Consider the following 21,813-nt stretch of genomic DNA (forward strand, 5'->3'; position numbering starts at 1 on the left):
GCATCCCAGCTGTTACAGTTTAAAGAAAGGGATGAATTTTGGCAATATTGCGTAAGAAAAAGTGACTGGTTTTGACACTGGTGTTAATACGGTCAAAGAAAAAAAGAGAGGAATCAAAGTTCAGCCCAAACAATGTGCCGAGTTGACAAGATTAATGAGAATGCCATTGCTAGAGATTGTAGCTCTTTTGGGCAGGCTCTCTTCACTTCTTGTATCGGTTATTGGTTGCTTTATATGTTACTCTGTATGTCCAATGTATGTAACCCACTTATTGTACAGTGCTGCGGAATATGTTGGCGCTTCATAAATAAATGTTAATAATAATAGTAAAGGGGGAAATAGGACCAGGCCTAAGCAGTTCAGTTTTTGTTAGGTACCAGTAAATGCTTTCTGCTGATTGGTTGCTATGGGTAACTGCACCTGGGCAAACTTTGTGCCTTTTATTACATAACCCCATAAGCTGCTAAAATGATGCCACCCTACCCTACCAGCAGCTTATTTCCCTGTTCCTTGGGTCCATGTTGCTTAGTACTTACCTCTGTTGGTGAAGTCATGTAAAGATCTGGACAATACACTTTGGCGCAGAAAAAAGCCCAGAATCTGGCAATACTATAAACAATTTGGTGGCATATCTATAATTGCCTAAAGGATTCCCATTCACATAGTGATAGTGCATAGCTGTGCCTACATTATACTTCACAATCAGGCAGGAGTCCCACTGGACTCTGGGCTCTGCACTGTAGAGCAAATGGAACTTAAACACTAAGGTAAGGGAAAGATGTGGGCAAAAGAAGCTGAGTAAAACTCTTAATACACTATATTTCCCCAACTCTGGTTGGGACTAATCCAGTTACAACAATGAGAATAAGAGAGGTTGGTCCTTGATGCAGCAGGAAAATCAAACCTGCCTGATTGACATGTTGCTGATTTTTGGCCAGATATTGGTTAGCTAGGCCCATAGGAGAGTCCCATACATTAGAGGATAAGCTGACAAAAATCGTCATTGTCATCTTAAACCTGCCCGTGTATGGCCACTTTAAGATATACTGTTCTTACAAGCCCCAAAACAAATCAATAACACTACAGTGTTCAGTAGAACAATGGGAGGAAATAAAGAACTTTTGGTTGAAGGCTTTATGTTTGAAGGCAAATGCAGAGTCAGCAGTTGTTCAGACTAAATAAAAATAACCCCATCAGGACCATAAAATACTTGTACTTCCACAGCCCTCTGGCAGGCTTGGACCATGCCATTAACCCTTTCCTATAATGGGCCTGTTTATTTAGGACAACTCCCTTTAAAGGAGACATATCCTATAAAAATGATGAATGTACCAGGGAATTATACTCCTCTAGATATAGAAGGATTGTGCTTTAAAAAGTTGTTTTTCTGACTGATTTATTGAGAAATTCCACCAAAACCCCACTAGCCCCGCCCATCTGTGCCACTTCCTGCTGGCTGAATTCACTGGATGAGCTGGGGAGCCGGCGGCCCTCCGTACACTGCACTGTAGGACAGGAACCAATCAGCAGCTAGGCTGACCTGATAGGGAACTGAAGCCTGTCTTTGCTTGTGTGACTGCAGGGCTGTGATTGGCTCTCCCTCTCCTACTGTGCTTCTGGCAGGGACCATTAGGACACGCCCACTCTTCATTTCAAACTTGGACAGAGAAGTGAGAGGATCTATAGGGAACTCCAATAAAGGGGCCATTGTTACAGATAGGATTCATTTTTAGCCCAAAGGGAAACCAGCACCGTATATTATTCATAATTGCCTACAAAATTAGCATTTTTTCCCATTTATCCAATATGTCTCCTTTAACTTCTACATGAACAAGCTTTTAGTTTTTGTGCATAAGAATTACCAAACATTTGAGTTTTTGAAAATATAATTTGAACATTGTTAGTTTTGTGCAAGAAAAAAATTCCACTTGCAGCAAATATTTGAATTTGAATGTTGATAAATCACCCCCTAAGTTTTAATATTTGTGGTTTTTAATACTGTAGGTTTGGCTTTATACCGACCCAATGCCAACCCTAGCAAGCCAACCCAAGCATTTCTAAGGATTCCTCCTAAGTCTATATTTATATTAAAAAGTCATTTGGGGGTATGTAATAAAATGCACTGTTTGGCCATGAGCAGTAACCATAGCAACCAACCAGCAGGTATAATTTACTGGTCACCTGTTTAATAGCAAACATCTTATTGGTTGCTATGGGTTACTGCTCCTGGGCAAACTTAGTGCCTTTTATTACATATGGGGGAGAGAATTACACAGGGGGAACATTGTAATAAAAGATCTCACATTATTTTTGAAGAAAATGTTTTATTTATTTTTTTTTTCCCAAAGAAAGAAAGCAATATAAAAACAGAGTATAAAACTTGCATGTGATACAATGTCATGGGCCTAGATGGATACAGGAAAGGGTAATAAGCATATATATATCATATGTAGGTAAAGCTTGTTATTAGACACATTGAAAGGACAGGTGCATTTCATCTCATGTACATTGATATCACAAACCACATAGAAAGATAAGAGGATATTAAAATACTGCTGTTCACGAGTTAGCTACAGGGATGAAAAGAAACACATTACTCGTACAAGACAATAGCTTCTCTACAATGGATTTTTTTTTAATTATAAGAAAAAATAAAATAGTAAAATGTCATCTACTGCTAAACTATTCACGTGACTTCCCTATCTGTTTGCATTACAAGCAAATGTAAATGATTTCACTACGACGCAACCCCGGGGGAGGGTAGTGAAGAGTATAATACAATATTTTATAATCTGCTCTGGGAGTTTACTGTACACTGGGGATATTAGGAATTATGGCATAGTGGGCTATAGGTTAATGGTTTCAGTAAATAGAACTATATAGCGCCATGGGCCTGTATTAAGCTTGAAAAAAACAGCCAGCTTCCCAAATGAGTAGATCTCACAATGCAAATGGTAACCACTCCAACACCAGTGGTTCGAAGCAAATGCTACTTTTCTCATACTTCCCCCCTCCATGCTGGCCTTTTGAAAAGAGGCACTTTTATTAACCTATAACTGAATGAGACCTAAAGGATAGATTGTCATGAAAGAATGAAATAATAACATGTACAAGGGTTGCGAGGATCAAGGGCTACATCTTAACCAGCAAGAGAAAAAAAATATTAAACCATATTTTCACAGGAAAGCAAAGCTGATTATTTTATTACTGTAAAAGTGTTAAGTAAAACGAAAAGCTTTTATTTCATAGTCCCTTTATATCAAATATAGGAAACATGATAAGTTCAGCTGTCGAGCTATTGTATCACTGTTCTGTTAAGCCAATGGCTGCCGGAGAATGGAAAGATTTCAACCAATGAAAGATTTGCCCACTTCAGTAGATAACAACATATCTGTCAGTATTATTTTTTAATGCACATGAAAGATTAAAACCAGATATTAACCTGCTTATTGTTAAACTGGTACAATATAATATGTTATAAAATGAAATCATTAAAAACCTATTTTTATGAAGAATTGTAAGCTGGGAATGGTGTTTTAGCTTTTTTTTTGTATTATAGGTGATTCATCTAATATTCAGATTAATTTGAAATATAAAAGATACATCAATGCAACCACAATCCTAACCTGGACTGTTTGAAAAGGTCCTGGGGGCCAAAGAAGAAGGAATTCCAATATACAAGTGTTTATTTACACTGTACCTATACTGTGACTCAGTAGAAGTAAATATGATGCATTAGGATCCATTAGTACCAATGGGCTAGTGTTTGTGACTGTCAGATGAATTATTCAAAATAAAGCTGGGTGTATGTGCCCACACTTGGCCTAGTAGTTGGGCCAACCGTACTGCCTGACCATCTGTCAGCTTAGTATTGTGTTTTAACAGGCCCTTCAGCCCTTCTATGGTTCTTTCAGATCACTGGTGATCTGTCTAAACTGGAATGGAAGCATATTGGTTGCTTGGTACATCTGCCCGAATGAACAGAAGCAATGTATTAGGCCATTTTATTTCCTGTGGATCAGTTGTATATTTTTTATAGACGCCAGCTGTATGGCCACCTTCCCAAAGATTTTAATATCTATATCAGAGTGGCGTTGTTATCACAATCATTATTGTTTTTGTGCCATGATTTTTATCATTAAAGAGTGTCTTTACTGTACGGTAAGATATATTTCATAATGGGTTGGATGCCTTCTAGTGGAAAGGGAATATATAATTCAGATTTATTTAACAGTCAGTAGTATTTGATCCACTGAGCAATCCAATTACCATTTTGGGGTCAGGAAATTGTGGCTATTTGGTTAAAATTAACTGCATCGCACAGGAGATTATTAGACTGCAAATAGCTTTCACCACAGTGAATGAAACAAAATAAAAGTGGGGACCCTACATGTTAGCCATGTTAGGGAATTCATGTTTGTACAGATAGTGGAGCAGCTTTTGGATTGGCTGTTGATCTGTGGCTTTATTCCTTCCCCCATCTGACCTATCTCTTTCTAATCATATACTTATCTGACCTGCACTAAACAGGCTCACTTATATACCATCCTATATAAAGAATGAATAACCCCATGCTGGAAACATGCAACACAGTCTGGTGAAGTTGCCATAGCAGAGTGAGGTTTATACATGCATTTCACTGTGCAGAAGTGTAATAAACTCTTGAGCACTCTTTGAGTTGAGAAAGAACCTAAAACATCATTGTTTTGCGTTCTGCGTAACATTATGGGTGTTTTCCTCCTCCTTCTTTGTTTATTTAGTCTTTTTTTTTTTTTTTATTTCTCCCAACTCATTTACTGTTGGTGCAGGAGATGAACGTTTATTCCTCAAAAAAATAAACAAAAAAACAAACCCACCAATAATTACAGTATTAAAATAACACCGTTAACACATTTTCATTAGTAGTTGTACAATCACTACAAATATTTTTTTTCCATTTTTTTTTTACAATTTTTGAGCAGTAGTGGCTTCTTTTTAATCATATTTGCTCCAGTTTTGAGATATTGTTCCCCTGTGAAGGGCATGCAGGCAAACTGCTAGCTATTTGAATTTTGTTTCTTTCTTTTCTCATAGTTACTTATTCTGAGGTCAGAGGAATCACTGGCTGGAGAACTGCCTGGCTTCTAAATTAGCATGACCTTCAGCAATGGATTTTTTAAACAGTCCCCAAAACCTCAGCTTTACATTCAGAGATATTCCTTTACTGCCAGTGATATTTTGGATTCTTGAAAAGGAAAAATCATAGCAATTTGGAAAGGAAGGGACCCAAGTTTGGACAGTTTCTGCGGATAAATTATAAATAGCTATTTTGTTGAAATTATTTACAATGGAAGAAGTTCCACAATTAGAAATGTGGGAACAAACCATCTTTTTAGCAGTTTGTAGAAAGTGTGCATATTATCAGCTATGAAATTACCTTGCACTGGTACAAAATGTTGCCTAATATTAACAGAGCACTTGTTCCAGAGGTGGAAATACATACTGTACCATAAGAACTAGAGGCAGAATTATCTAGATTTTTGCAAATAGCTCAGATGAAACGTACATGACTGATTCTTATACTGTGTTTCCCCAAAGATGACATTCAGATTCTCTTTTACCAATTCGCTTGGGGAATTCTTCTGGGGTTACTGCCCAATAAGTAAAAGTCACTGATTACTTCTTATCCTTTTTGCTGGATTTCTTTTTGTTTCCTTTTCCTTCCCGCTTTCCTGCTCCATTAGTGGGAGTCAGTGTGCTTCCTGGAATGTAAACATTCTGTCTGTAGTCAGGGACATGCTGCAGGGTGAACTGAGGTCCATAGCGGGCACTGAGTCCCATTGTTCCTGTTCCACCTCCGAGGCCAGATGTTCCCTCAGCAGCTTCTGTGATAAGAGTAGATAAAATAAATGTGTGCACAAAATATACCAGCCTTCTCTAGTTAACACAACTACAAAGAATCTTATTTATACAAGCAATAATAGACCTTTTGATAACACAGATTCAGTCCCCTTTCACCCTGTCTTTGTAAACACTGACAGCAGATTATATATATAGGGATATGAAGCCCTTTATATTTTAATTAAGATTAAAGCTGGCCATACACGTGGCGATCTGACGATGTTTCGTACGACCATCGGTCGCACGAAACATCGTCAGATCCGCCACACACCATTCAGGGCTGAATCGGCAGGTAAGGAGGTAGAAACAATAGGATTTCTACCTCCTTCTGCCGATTCAGCTCTGAAGGGAGAATTTTGGTCAGGCGCCTTCTATGGCGCCCGATCAAAATTTTCTAACCTGGCCAATCGACGAGCCGACCGATTTCAGCAGCTTCCTGCGACATCGGTCGGCTCGCTGACATACCATACACGCACCGATTATCGTACGAAACGAGGTTTCGTACGATAATATCGGTGCGTGTATGGCCACCTTTAATCACTGGGGATGCCAAATGTTAGATACCCCCAGCAATTAGAATTGCTTATTGATACCCTGGGCCAGTGCCCCTATTAGCAGAAAACCACACCAGCTAGGGTTACTTTTTAGTGAGCACCACAAAGCAATCTTCTTCTTGCTTCTTCCTTGTTCTTGCCGTGTTCAAATGAGCAGTAGAGTAAAAAGTTAAACTTCAAGCAAAAAGCCAGCCTTTTTTACTCTACTGGGCATGTGTCAGACGAAGAGGATTAATCTGTGGTGATAAAAGTATCCCAGGCCAATGCAGCTTTCTGCTTACAGGAGCACCAGCCTGGGGTATCAGGTAATTGATTATAATCACTGAAGCGGGGTGGGTTGTCTAACATTTGGCACCCCCAGTGATTTAATCTTTCCTTCTCCTTTCGGGCTCTGGCACAAGGGGAGATTAGTCGCCTGCGACAAATCTCCCTGTTCGCAGGCGACTAATCTCCCCGAGTTGCCATCAGTTGCCATCCCACCGGTGAAAATGTAAGTCGCCGATGGGATGGCACACGCGGCGGCGTGATTTCGGCAAAACGCCGAAAATGCCTCGCAAGGCAACTTCGCCGATTTGCCGAAATCGCCTGCGCAGCGTGTGCCATCCCACCGGCGACTTACATTTTCACCGGTGGGATGGCAATTCGGGGAGATTAGTCGCCGTGAACAAGGAGATATATTTTAAAGAAAAGGTATTCTTTTCAAGCTGCATTCTTCTGGTTAACATGGAGCCATCTTATCAAAGGAGAAGGCTGTTCTTTCTCATTATTATAACAGTTTGGCAGATAATGTTAATCTTGATATAAATATCTTCATTTCTCCCCACTTCTTACTTTCCTATGACACCTTTAGGGCTCAGCGTGTGCCATCCCACTGGCGACTTACATTTTTGCCGGTGAGATGGTAATTCGGGGAGATTAGTCGCCCGTGACAAGGGAGATTTGTCGCGGGCGACTAATCTCCCCATGTGCCAGAGCCCTTATGACTTCAAGTTATCAGTTTTATTGTTTTTAAAGGCACAGGAACACATAGAGAGCTATAGCTTTATGACTGCAGCATATTCCCCACCACTTCAAAATACCAGAACTCCAAGGTACTCTACACTGCAGCCTCTCACTGAAGTCTATTGTCAGTGTAGTTTCATATAATTACTACTTAGTTCATTGGGAGGTGGGCTGGGGAATTTGCATAGACATTTAAAGTTTTCAAAATACTATGGTACCATAGCCTGGGTATATTTAACCTGCCCTTATCATGTCACATCCTTTAATCTGGAGAAGTTTACTTTTCAAAAGTCTAAAGTTATATTTGGTGGAGTTCCCCTTTAACCATAAGGAGGTGGGATGAGCAATCTTTTGAATTCTTTTACTTTACAGCACAGTCATATAAATGATTTTAAACTTCAAGTGTGCATTTCATTTAGACTAACCGTTTGCAGATGCCAAAATCATTGCTTGAAGTCTCTCTGTTTCAAATTGGTTATTTGGCCACACACCAGCTTCCTCTGTGGGCTGAGCCCTAAAGAAACCATAATGGCACAATAAGATTAACAACAACTATTGGTATTATTACAAAAACAATAAGAAAATGCACCACAAACAACCACCAAATACTTGTCATGTTGTTTATAAAGTTTTGCATCTCACATAGAGTTCAAAGACAATATCACACATTAAAAAGCACTCTCTGAACAGTGTAATAAAGATATTATCGCTAACATTTAACGAGGATTTTATGTTAACTGTCAAGGAATTTAACCTTCAAACCAGAAACTTCCGCCAGTGGTGAGTGCCAGGGGATGGGGCTTCTGGCTCCTTTAGGCAAAAGTGTCACATTGGGGCAGACAATAAACAGAGGAAGTGTGTGTGCTGTCTGTGGGTTGATGTAGAAAGTGAGGTGAAAATAGGTGAATTAAGGTCCCCATACACTGGCAGATCTGCTCACTTGGCGATCTCGCTAAGCGAGCGGATTTTCTCCTGATATCCCCCACCTACGTGTGGGTGATATCGGGAGAATCCAGGGTAATTCAATCATTTGGCACCAGGGCCAAATAATGACGGGCATAGGTAAAGTCGGTCCGGGGACCACATCAACGAGATCTGCCGATTTCAGGCCAGATATCGGTCGGGCAGGCCCGCTGGTGCCCATACACGGACTGATTAGCTACTATCGGCCCGTGTATGGGGACCTTAAGTTAGCGGGACAGAGGAAGTGAGGGTTTCTTTACCTGTGGGCAGCCAGGGAACAACATTCCTTCTACCCACGCTTGGAGTAGGCATGGACCTGGTAAGGGTCAGACTGGGGAAAAACCTGGTGGGCCCCGGTGGCCCAGACCTGATCCCTGTTACTGCTCCCCCTGCCACCAGTGTCGTACCCTGCCACTGGTGTCACTTGCATGTTCAGTGGAGGATGTTGGATGGGAGGTGGGGCCCCTGTGGGGGGTTATGGGGGAGCGGCGGGGGATACGGCCAACGGGGGGCACCTAGGGGTATGTGGGGCCCCTGGGGCGGCAGCTCCAGTGGGCCCTGCAACCCCCCCCCCAGTTCAACCCTGGACCTGGTAAGTGTACCCGAGTGTTGGGTTACATTGCCATATAGTGTGGAGAAGTGATTGTGGGGGGTGAGGGTCTAGGCCTCAGTGTTTTCATGAGTGCCAATGGTGGGTGGTGAACTCCAGAGGCAAAGGCCCAAGTGGGTGATTAAGGTTGCCTACTCTTCCTTTCCCAACCAATGAAGTGTGGAAGGTTACTGACATGGCAGGCAGGCAGCCACGTGGTGGGTATTAGTTGGTAAGTATTCCATATGGGTATGGACATTTTAGCATTTTGTCTGTAGCATAATTTTTCTTTATTATGGTATTTAACTCTGTTAATAATTACTGTAGCCTGTTACATCCTATCCTGGACATCATCAATGCCTAGCTGAAATTATTCTGTTTAAGGGGGGATTGGAGTTATGTGTTGAGGTCCATCCCACTGCACAGTCACTTTAGACCATTGATCCCCAACCAGTGGCTCAGGAGCAATATGTTTCTCACCAACCCCATGGATGTTGCTCCCAGTGGCCTCAAAGCAGGTGCCCATTTTTACATTTCTGACTTGGAGGCAAGTTTTTGAGGCATAAAGGCCATGTATACTGCCAAACAGAGCCTTTTGTAGGCTGCCAGCCCATTTAGGGGCTACCAAATAGCCAATAACATCCAATAACATATAGGGGCTACCAAATAGGCAATAATTTTTTTTATATTTGAATGTAGCTCACGGGTAAAACATTTTGGGGATCCCTGCATTAGAGGCATGTAGATTTGCACCTGAATGTCTCACTTCCCCTTCTGTCATGCAAATGTTACACAGCAAGTACTGTATTAACAAAATAATGTTGGGGTGTGGAAAATATCTTTAGCTTCAATTGACCCCAGCACCTTTGTGGTCCAAATAATTTTGCATTTATACTGTTACTACTTGCTTGCTAGTATTACCTGTCAGGCTATTAGGCTGGTGGCACACGGGGAGATTAGTCGCCCATGATAAACCTGTGCTGCCACGGATGACTTATCTCCCTGAAATGCCTTTTCACCGGCAACAATGTGATTGGAAATGTCGGGCGACTTCAGAAAACTGAAACGGCGCGTATGCCATCAACGTTTCACATTCTCGCCGGTGGGAAGTCATCTTGGGCAGATTAGTCACCCACAGTAGCAAAGATTTATTGTGGGCGACTAATCTTCCTGTGTGCCACCAGCTTTACAGTAGAATCCCATTTATATTACAAGTGACTTTGGCTATGCTATAGCTTATGTGTTTGGTAAACAGAACTGAGCATCCTAGTGGTTGGTCACTTATTCCAGCTATTGCACTGTTTGCCAGTGTCAGCATAAAAGTAAGAAAAAAGAGCACTGGCCCATAGAATAACAGATTTATATTTTGGCACCATCCCCAGTGTCTTCTTTAAAAGAGCTATTTCATCATTTGATTAACTTTTAGTATGATGTAGACATTACTATCAATTTGCAATTGGTCATTTTTCAACTTTTATGGTTTTTCATTTATATAGCTTTTTGTGCAGCAGCTACCTTGTTGCTATGGTCTTGTTTATGTTAGCAACGAGATAGTAGTGTGAATGAGAGACTGGAATATTAATAGGAGGGGGTCTGCATAGTAAGATTAATAATACAAAGTAACAATAGCAATGATATTGTAGCCTCACAAAGCAACAGTTATTGGCTGCCGGGGTCAGTGACCCCCATTTAAAAGCTAGAAAGAAGCAGAAAAGGAAGGCAAATAAATCTGTAAAAATATGTGAAAAGAATGAAGACCAACGGCAAAATTGATTGGAATAGGGCGTTCTATAACATACTTAAAGGTGAACTATCCCTTTAAAATATCTGTAAGGGAAATTGCCTTTAAGCGAACATTTCCTTTAATAAATGAAAAGATTTTAAGCAATTTTTCTTCTAGTTAACAAACACTGTTTATCTTACAAGGCACCAAAATCTTATTTATATTAACTGTGGGAACAACAAACATGCATGGCCTTAACATTCCATCACTCTCATTAATATCAGTTCAAGAGATAAGACTGTGAATATGGCATTTGTTATAAACTTACAAATGTCATAACAGGATTCTGGGAAAAAATTCCTTAATAGAAAAGTCCATTTACATGGGTTTATCATATAGGCTAAAGCTCACCCACTGGGTTTAAAGCAGAAGACAGGATAATAGCTGATCAGATTCCCAACTACAGACCGGTTTCGCCCTTTTTGGGGCTCATCAGTGTAACGCAGGGTTTTCTGATCAGCTTAGGTAGAGCCAGGAGTGGGGATACACGAACAAGCTAAAGGGATTGAGGAGACCGCCTCATACGTATGCAAATGTCATAACAGGATTCTGGGAAAAAATTCCTTACAGGGATACTACTGCAGTTTATAATCCAAAAGAATGCACAGAAATATTCCTAAACCAAAACCAGGCCACCCCAATGCAGCTCTATTGTCTATAATCTGCACTAATCTGTAATACAGTCATACAGAATCATGGAATATTCTAACAGAGGGGTGGGGTAAGAGCAAATAGACAGCCGGTTGGAATGAACAATTAAAACAGACAAGAAACCCGAAACAGATAAAAGCTCCTTAGTTCAAAGGCAAATCTCATCCTTATTTAAAAAATCCAATTAACTTCAGGATAAAAAGTCATTTTCAGCTCCCTGCTGCTAATTATATTTCCCTGTATATTTTATTATAGAAGATTTGCTCCAGGAATCACTGCACAGATCCAGCAGTGAGCTTTAGAGCCGCACACATGGATCACTGACAATAGGGTTATTTGTCGTCGATCTTGTGCCTGAGTGAAGTCATGGTGCCAGGATGCTGGGGCAATTAAAATGACTGACTGTGGCTCCGCTCCTAACAATACCCCTGTTATAGCTCATTGTCCTGCTATCTGCCTGGGACTCCCAGAATGCTGCGGCAATCTAAATTGTTTGGTTCAAGGAGTTCACTAATAAAACATCAAATATCTTAAAAACTATAAGAAAATGTCTCATAATGTGCAATGTTTTCTAAACATAAACTCATTTTCTTCTTATTTGCAATGGCAGTTTACATATGGGGCACATTTATAAAGCTTTTTAAAAACGACCATTACAGTTTACCATGTGCGGCCACTCTAATGCCATAGGACTTATCAGGTAATCCCGTGTAACAAATAGTGCGTAAGATTCTGTATTGGTTTTAGTAAAAGTTACAAATTGTGCTTTTTTATCATTCTTTCATAATTCCTTTGCCACTTGCATTTCTCCCATTGACTCAATGGGAATTGACTCAATTCAATGAAAACACTTTTTTTCTAATAGGTAGTACCTAAGATCTCATCTGTTCTTTCCATTAATCATATAGAAGTAAGGGACCTGTTATGCACAATGCTCAGGACCTGGGGTTTTGAGTTGGTCCTAAGTACAAGGCACTATTCTATTATTTCTATTATTTCAGGGAAAAAGGAAATATTTTCAAAAAAATTTGAATTACAGGTATAGGACCCATTATCCAGAATGCTCGGGGCCAAGGGTATTCCGGATAAGGGGTCTTTCCGTAATTTGGATCTTCATACCTTAAGTCTCCTAAAAAATCCACAAATCATTAATTAAATCCAGTAGCATTGTTTTGCATCCAATAAGGATTAATTACGTATATCTTAGTTGGGATCAATAACAAAGTACTGTTTTATTATTAAAGAGAAAAAGGAAATCAGTTTGGAGTCTATAGGAGACAGGCTTTCCATAATTTGGAACTTTATGGATAATGGGTTTCCGGATAAGGGATATCATACCTGTATTTGATTCAAATGGAGCCTATTGAAGATGGCCTTTTTGTAACTGAGAGCTTTCTGGATAACAGGTTTTCCAATATTGGATCCCCTAACTGTATACAGGAAGTTTTATATAGTCAAATTAAATATAAACAATAATCCATTACGGATGTAGCCTGTTCTGTAATTGTCACATGTCAATAAGCTTTTTTGGGAACATTTTTAAAGGTGTCCAATTCAACAGAAAAGGGACTGCCCGATAATTATTTGAAGAGGTAAACGTGATAGAGTGCAAGGTTGGTCCCATGGTGTCTCAGGCTCAGCTGATAATGGTTTATAGCAGATAGTGATGGTCTCTCAGGGAGAATTGTGTAACTAAAATACCCTTCCCCGCTGGCAGTCACACCCCGCTTGTATCATATGCTTAGGATATACGCTGCCCAGGCAGAGGCAGGTGCTGCCTCAGGAATGTTTCTATACCTGGCGGAACCAGCAGCTGCTGATGGAGGGAAAGTACTTAAAAACCACAGTTCTCCCTGAGAAGACCACAGTGATGCAGACTCCCCGTGTGCCAAATGATTCAGTATCTATATTACCTATACTGTTTTCCAGCCTGCCGTGTCCTTGTGATTTACAGATATGCTTTGTGCACTTCAAGCACTTAACTAAATGACTTGCCATTTAGCACAGTGGTTTGTTATCTCTTTCTTAGCCTGCTGGCCACCCCCACCCACTACCCCAGCTCAGCATTTCTCAGCATATCCTTGTCAGATAGACTTGTCAGAATAATGAATCCTATTATACAGCCCCTGGAAATGTCCCCTGTTAGGGGGGCTGAGGGAAGGTTTGGGAACCGCAATGGGAAACCTTCTGACAATGACTTTAAGGAAACATGCATCTCTTAGCCTGCTAAAAATGAAGCCATTCATATACAGCTTCTGAAAATAGCTGGGCTGCCTGTGAGAGAGCATTGTGGCGGCTAATTACCTCACAGCAAATACAGGAAATGCATCCCACGCACACACATCACATGCTGAATAAGTCATTCTGATAATCAATTCGATTCCAGTAATGGAAAAAGCTGTCAGCCCTCACACTCACATAATAGGATAGTATGCGGAACGGACATTCTGGAATCCCTAGTAATTTCATTTTTGTCTCTGAGATCATCAAGGGACTGTCCCTTTATTTTAGCTTTTTTTCTGTGCATATTCTGCTGTGATTTATGCCCAGAGTCGGCTGGGTAGTTTGGCCCATGGAGTGGATTCGATAGACTGTCCTGTAAAGGTGGCCATACACAGGCAGATTCTAGCTGCCCATATCAGTCCCTTAGACCGATTCGGCAGCTTATCGGCCCGTGTATGGGCACTAATGACAGGCCTGCCTGACCGACACCTGGCCTTCAATCGGCCAGACGACCGAATTAGCCCGATATCACCCACCCGTAGGTGAGATATCAGGAGAGGATCCGCTTGCTTGGTGAGGATCTTAGCGTGTATGGTCACCTTTACCTTGTCTGATCATAGACAATCTGTCCTATCTAGATATTTCATCAGCTGATACAAAATGTCAGTGGGTGCATGGTGCACTGGCAGATGAGATGACAGATTTGAGCCTAAACATCCGGAAAAGCCCTATTTCTCAATTTTACCATTGATATTCTAAACTGAAAGTTTAATATGGCAAAACCTTTTATAATCTATGGGTCAAAAAAACATTAAATAAATCTCAAATTGCAATGATAAATTCTCAAAATGGGTGTTTATGGGAATTTTAGGCTTGGAAAAAAAGGGGGGTGTCAATGAATTTAAGCACAAGAAAAAAATGTGGGATGTGAAAAAAGTAGGGGTAATGTGTGAGGTCTAGTGGTTGAAATAGTTTAGTGATGTTTGATTAATTTGCCCTTAATGATATGCCTCACATCACAATGTTGTGGCTTTCAGCTGGACTACAGCAGGATGTGAAGGCGGAATTTTTTCATTAAAAACAGTGGTTTGGCAGGATACAGGTACAGAACTAAAGTAATACATGTGTCATACGGAGCAAATCAGCCCATGCCGCAGCTTTTGATGACTCCTATTGGAAGAAAAGAACTAATCCATGCCAGGCACTCACTGTACCCACATTGAATTCCAAAACAAACGCTATGTATAATTTAGTGCAAGTCAATACAGTTCTATAGCTAAGCCCAGAAACTGTGTCAATACAAAGACTATATGGAAAGCAGAAATGTGCTGTACCACGTGCAAAGGAAGAAACAGTAAGAAGGAGACAGACTACATGAAGCATTAGCTTTTCACTCAATGTGGCCATCTGTTCCAGTTTTTCTTTGCACATCTGAGGAGGAATCATGTTTGCCTCTGAGACAGGATAAGCAACAGAACAACCTTCCACTTATAATGAAATAGGGATGCGCCAAATCTAGATTTCTACCAAAATTAAGACTCTGGCAGATCCATTTTTATACTTGGGGGCTGATTTACTAAGACACGATTTCGAATCCGAATTGGAAAAATTCCGATTGGAAACGAACATTTTGCGACTTTTTCGTATTTTTTGCGATTTTTTTCGGCGTCTTTACGATTTTTGCGTAAAAACGCGAGTTTTTCGGCGTCTTTACGAAAGTTGCGCAAAGTCGCGATTTTTTCGTAGCGTTAACACTTGCGCGCAAAGTCGCGCCTTTTTCGTAGCGTTAAAACTTAAAAGGCGCGACGTTTCGCGCAAGTTTTAACGCTAGGAAAAAATCGTGACTTTGCGCAACTTTCGTAAAGACGCCGAAAAACTCGCGTTTTTACGCAAAAATCGTAAAGACGCCGAAAAAAAATCGCAAAATTACCGATCATTACGAAAAAAACGCAATCGGACGCATTCGGCCCGTTCGCGGGTTAGTAAATGTGCCCCTTAGAATCACTTAAATATTGTCATTTGCATTTTGTTCAGCAAATGGGAATTTTTTGGGTCAATTCAAAACTGATGAATTCTGGGCATCCTTATAGTGAAACATTACCTTTCAGAATCGCTAACAAGCATCCTGCTTATCATTAAAATCCAGTTATTCTACAGATTTGTAAGTACAGTAAGCCAACTCTGCTTCCATTAGGGACTTTCATTTACTGTATAATATCAGTACACTTGAAATTAAGTCATTTGATTCTGTATATGAAGTCACTATATTAGCTTCATTTCAATAAAAAAATTGATTTTTACATTATGTATTGTAGTGACAATACAAAAAAAAAGATAAATTAAATGATAAAAAAAATCATAACGGACAGCATTTGACTAAACTAAGGCTAAGCTATGGCTCAAGCCATTTTCCAACAAGCCCAACAAATATATGGTAAGAGCATGGGCAGATATTAATAGGGTTGGAAAATCCTGTGGCACAAAGACCTCAATAGACCATGGGCAACATTGCCAAATAACCAGATCTAAAAACTGTAAAAACTGAAGCAAAATTCTAACTTACCCACTGGGTCCGGGTTTCTGAGCAGCCTGGGAGAACCGCCAATCTGCGTTAGGTTGCGCCTGCTGGAAGAAAACAGAAAAGTGCTTGTAACTGCTCTTCAGAAAATCACTAAGGAACAACAATAGATGTTTTTTATATATATAATACCATTTACATAACAACATATTTTAAATGCAGCAGTAACGTGGGCACAGTTATTCCCAGACTGATATCCTATATCAGCCAATCATCTATTAGCTTTTATTAATCTAACCATGTGGACCACAATGGCCAACTGTCCACGGTTGTGGTACCAATCATAAGTAAACTTTGCCCACATTACTAAGTAATCCTGTATGGGGAAGAAATGTTAGTTTTATTTAAACTGAGCAAACAAAATATCAGCCTCTGTAATAAAGAAAATGAACATTAGTGGACATTATAAAACAATTGCTTGAACCAAATAACACAAACATGGTTTCCATGCACATAAAGTAAATGCACCGTATTATATTTTACCACTTAAATAAACAAAATACAATATACAATTTTACATTTTGTTTGTTATAAACAAATTCAATTTCCATATTGTTTGTGTATTCATATTAACTATAACAAGTTTCAAATAATGAAATGAAAATATATATATATATATTTTTTTTTTAAAGCCTAACATTGTTTTTTCATCTACGTAGGGACGGAATCTCATAAACATAAACTCATAGAGAGAAAACATAAGGCACAGAAGGCTATAGCTATGTTGGGGCACACAGCTTGCAGTTATATAGTTAGTAATGTGTCTGATGCAAGATTTACAGAATTAATATGGATGACACCTCATTTCCCAGGACAAACAGGACTATTTTAAACTGTTGGAAACGTGAGATATAAATAAGCCAACCAGTAAAGTACATAGGCCATTTCTTTAAATCACTAGCACTTGAAGGAATCACCAGCACTCAAAGGGCAAAAGTCAATGGTCACTTCCTGAAACCAAAAAGTTTCCTTATTACCTAGAGCCATATTACTTAAATATATAGGGGATTTGCCATTATTCTAATTAATACCATACACCGCTTTGCCTACAAATACGAGTGGCAGCTAATTATATGGAAACCAGCCTGTCACATCAAACATGTTGTGACCCCTACAAATAACATGAAATCATTGATGTGAGAGTTCAACACTTAGCAGAGTCAGTTTGGGCAGCTGTTCCTAATCTCTAAACGTTTCAAAGGGTTCATGCTCTTTGCTTGGCTGAATTTCTATGGCTTTGTGGCAATAAGAGCATTAAAGCCACATAATAAATAATTTTAATTGTGTCATTTCAGCTTTTAATTCATAAGGACTGTGTTAACTGAGCAATATAAGTACATTACACATAGACAAGAACATAATGGCCAAATAGTAGGAAATGGCACATTTTCTACAACTAACAGGTTATTAATTATTGACTGAAGTTATTATTATTAACGAATAATCATTACCTAATAGTTTACGTAATTAGAAAATAAAAACAATCATCTCGGCTGAAACATTGTAGGAGTGAAAAGGAAGAATCACTAATTCTTTTTGTCCACGGCCAACCCAGAGAGGCAGGAAAGACTGTCAGAACATGCAGAACTACACGGAAAGTTACAGGGACAATGGCTAATAACCAAAATCTTGTATGTCACTGCCAACACCTGCAAATATCTCTTTCTTAGCTACAAATATAGTGCCTAATTGTTTTCGTTCTATATTCCTGTAGGGAGTTACTGACATATGCCTTCTGTGTATCTCCCTGGTTAAGTTCTAAAACCCATTGCATTCTATTGCTATGTTATTTGCTATGTAAACATGTGACCTACAGCCCAATTCCAACCTGAATGGCTTCCCCATGGCTATACAGCAGCTTATTTACTTAAACTACATTTAAGCCTCTTAAGCAAACACACAGTTTGTACCAGTGATGGATAGCTGTAAATTCTAGCTAAACACATAGAAACTCTTTAATTATTTTGTTGTGCCCTTCTATTTAATATGGATTAATTCAAGGTTATAGTTTCCCTATAACTTTTCAATGCATAAGAAATTTTTCACATCATACTATAAACGTACCACATATGTTTAAACATAAACGTACACATTTTAAAATGGTAGTGTATTCTTATAACATGCTGTTGCCCAGTTTTATTTCAGACTAATGTGATCAATGTGGTAGCACTGGTTTCTGTAGAACACAACCCTAACTGCCAAAATATATACACAAATGAATGAAAGCAAATATATATATACGCGCGTCAAAATGTGCTCCTTCTGTATAGTTGCGCTCAGCACCACTCAGTCCTTCCTGCTCACCTATTGACACACAGGGACCCTGGAGCTACCAAAACCTTATGACCAGACAGTAGCTCCAGGGTTCCCTCAACGCAAATAATTGCCGCCCAATTTGCAATTGGTGCAATGATGCCAATATTCTGGGAAAAACACTGCATTGTGGGAAAACATGGTGACTACATTTGACATTGCACTTTGCACAGTCAAGGTAAGTGAATGTACCCTGTTGACTTTAAACAGCTGATTAACAAAAAATTGTATTATTCTCCTGCCCTACTTTATTAGGCCACAAACAAGCACAGGATATAAATGAAAACAATAGCACAAGGACACGTTATTCTTTGCTATAAATAGGAGCCTTTTCTTTCTTCATAGGCCCCTGTATCGTGATCTGAATCTTGAGCTGGAATGTTTAGCTTATGAGCAAATACTTTTGGAGTTAAATGAAACACAATTCTGTATATACATTTAACATATTGTACTGATTGTCCCAAACTTTGCATTTGGCTTTGCCAAAGCCATACATTAGTAATATGAACACCAAGATGAAGGGGAGAGAAGATCCTCAGAGATGTTCACATTTGTAAGTAATTAGACAGATTTGCGGACAGTGTGACCCCCACTATTCTGCCAGATATTGTGGAATAATTGAGAGACTTGTACTGATGCCAAAGTGCAGCTGCAGCGAGAGGAAATGAGCTCAGCAACTAATGCAAAACAAATGGATTCTCCTGTCATAAAATACACAGATATAACAAAAGCAGCAACTGTACTTTGAATGGAGAACTTCAGCATTTGAAATGAAGGATCCCATGCAACAGGAGGCTTTGGAAAGCTGATACAACACAATGGAAATGCAATGCAAATATATGTTTTGCATGATGCTTGATATTCTTTTAATGGTCTGCTCACAGCATACCGAGCCATGCTTTGAAATGCAAGGTCATAGCCACCATCTGGTTCAACATTAAAGAACAATATTTTTAACTTTTTGTTCCAGGAGATATTTTTCCTTAAGGCTGACCAACTGCACAGAAATATTACAGTGTCCTGGAACGCTGTTATCAGTTAAATTTCATACACAATATTAATTTCAGATGCAAAAAGCTGTGCAAACAGGAAAACTAGAGCAGTAACCCTTAGCAACCAATGCACATATTTATTTATTTATTTATTCTTACTATTGCTGACTAATAGAACTAATTGCTCACTGGTTGCCTGAGTAAAATTCCAGTGTCCAGTGCCAGTGTCAGTAATATTTACAAATGTTTGAGTCTAAAGCTGGCCATACATCTGCCCATGGCAGATCCACTTTCCCAGATATGCCCACCTTGGCATATCAGATCCATTGTTTGGCTCTTGGGCCATGGGAACAAGGGCCACATCAAAGTGTCAATGAGATGGTTCTCCCGGCAGGATTTTTAAACCTGGCCGGTTGAGATCTCATCGATTTTCAGACAGATATCAGTTGAATGCGCCCGTCAGAGGGCCCCATAAATGAGCTGCTGATGCAGAATTTCATTATAGAAGATATTAATGTCTGGTAAAGATCCACAGGGCAGACGGTGATCAACTATAGCCAATTAACTCTTGCGTTGCCATGTGGTGCCAATGTGAATCCAATCCACCTCACAGAGCAAGTAAAAATGCCCATGGCAAACACTGCTGCTTTTCGTTTGTTTATTTTTCTGTTTTGCTTTTCAAATGAAAAGTTTAGGTCAAAACACCTAACCTGTAATTAAGGCAAAATATATATCTTGGGTGTGTTCCACAGGCGTATTTTGCATAGGTGCTGGGAATACAGCTTAAGCATTTAAACCCCATTTTGAAGCACAATACACATTGTATTTCCCCCATATTCATCTAAATCCTGACATAGAACAACTGCATGCCTGGGTAGCTATTTGGTTACAGATGACGACATGACATACAATATGGGGCCTGCATCCAAACAGGTTTCGAGGTATCTGCTTAAAAAGGGATAATTGGTCAATTCTACATAAACAGAGGAAACATGATATCCATCTCATTTGTGTCACTTCAAGCTGTCGTTTCAATGCAAAGTGCAATTTATTTTTTTAGCAAGCTGACAAAATTATTTTCCATTCTGCCACTCACCATGCAGCAGCCCAAACACATCGCCATTCCATATTACACATCTGTAACCTATTTCCCCACTACTCCCATGCCCAGTATACCTTAAAGGAAAGCATAAAAGCAAGTCCATGACATAGGAGCGCATACATCCCATTTATAAATGGTGCTCAAAGCATTCCGGATGTATTAACTAAAAGCAGAACTAATGTACTTTATTAATGCGTTGATGCATGTCAGGATTTTACAGATGCCCCCGGGTATATGGGAAATGCTAGGCAATAAAATATGGCAGAGCCTTCTGTATGCAGAGAACGTTGTTTTTACTTGCCTAGCATATTATTATTCACAGAGATCTGTAACTGGCATTGGTAAAAGGCAGCCCACAGACAGATTTTGCTCTCTACAATATATATTTAAAATAATTTTAAAATACTATAACAGCATATCAAACACATTTACAACTCCTACTATTAACTGTAGTTATAAGTGTGTAGTGCAAAGGCAAAAGTACAGCGGTGACTTTGGAACGGCGGCTTGCAAAACTCTGCATAAGTAAGAATTTTTCCATTTCCGGAATAGCAGTAACAGTATTGGAGCAAACAAAATGGCTTGAACAAAAGTCAAAAATGCTATTTCACTGCAAAATTGTGTTAATTTAAGTGCCTAAATTACAATATAGTGACGTTTCGAGAGTACCCACTTCCTATCAAGCATTACATGGATCCAAAACACATTAAAAAAATATCACATTGGTCATTATTGCTGAATTAATTCTGTTAATCCTAGTAATTCTATAGGGATTTATATTACAGAGGTCATGTTCCATGTAAGGGCCATTTTAGGCACATTTCACAATATTTTAGCTTGGGCCATGCAAGGCAATCAGAGGAATGATATCAAAGGCATCACTGCATTAGATCCAACCCAACTAAAGAATCAAGATGCACATCTAACCTGTAGTACAGCTCCATGCTTTATATTGTACATTGTGTTTTGGTGGCACATAGAATATAATTGAAATATGTTGGCGCTTTATAAATAAATGTTAATAATAATAATAATAATATATGGAAGCCTTTTAATTTCCTAATTGTATTTTCTCAGACAAAACACAAAGGCAGCAAATGCAAATTGGCATTATTTATAAAGGTGCTTGCACCCATACATGCTCCTACCACAAGTCTAGAACCAGAGTTTGGCTATAGGGGAT

General features: G+C 39.4%; 1 protein-coding gene across 37 annotated transcripts in view; it reads right to left on the bottom strand.

Moving 5' to 3' along the window:
- Positions 1-2,304: 2,304 nt before the first annotated feature.
- pcdhga11 (protocadherin gamma subfamily A, 11) overlaps positions 2,305-21,813 on the bottom strand; it is a 264,554-nt gene continuing 245,045 nt past the window's right edge. For 20 of the 37 annotated variants that reach the window (XM_031898040.1, XM_031898043.1, XM_031898042.1 and 17 more), the window contains 3 exons: positions 16,209-16,270; positions 7,862-7,950; positions 2,305-5,864 (listed from right to left, as the gene is read on the bottom strand). In XM_031898040.1, coding sequence (XP_031753900.1) covers positions 5,656-5,864; positions 7,862-7,950; positions 16,209-16,270 — 360 coding nt within the window. In that variant the 3' untranslated portion in view covers positions 2,305-5,655. 37 annotated transcript variants of the gene reach the window in all.

Source organism: Xenopus tropicalis, chromosome 3 (assembly GCF_000004195.4).
Source record: "Xenopus tropicalis strain Nigerian chromosome 3, UCB_Xtro_10.0, whole genome shotgun sequence".
NCBI lineage: Eukaryota > Metazoa > Chordata > Amphibia > Anura > Pipidae > Xenopus > Xenopus tropicalis.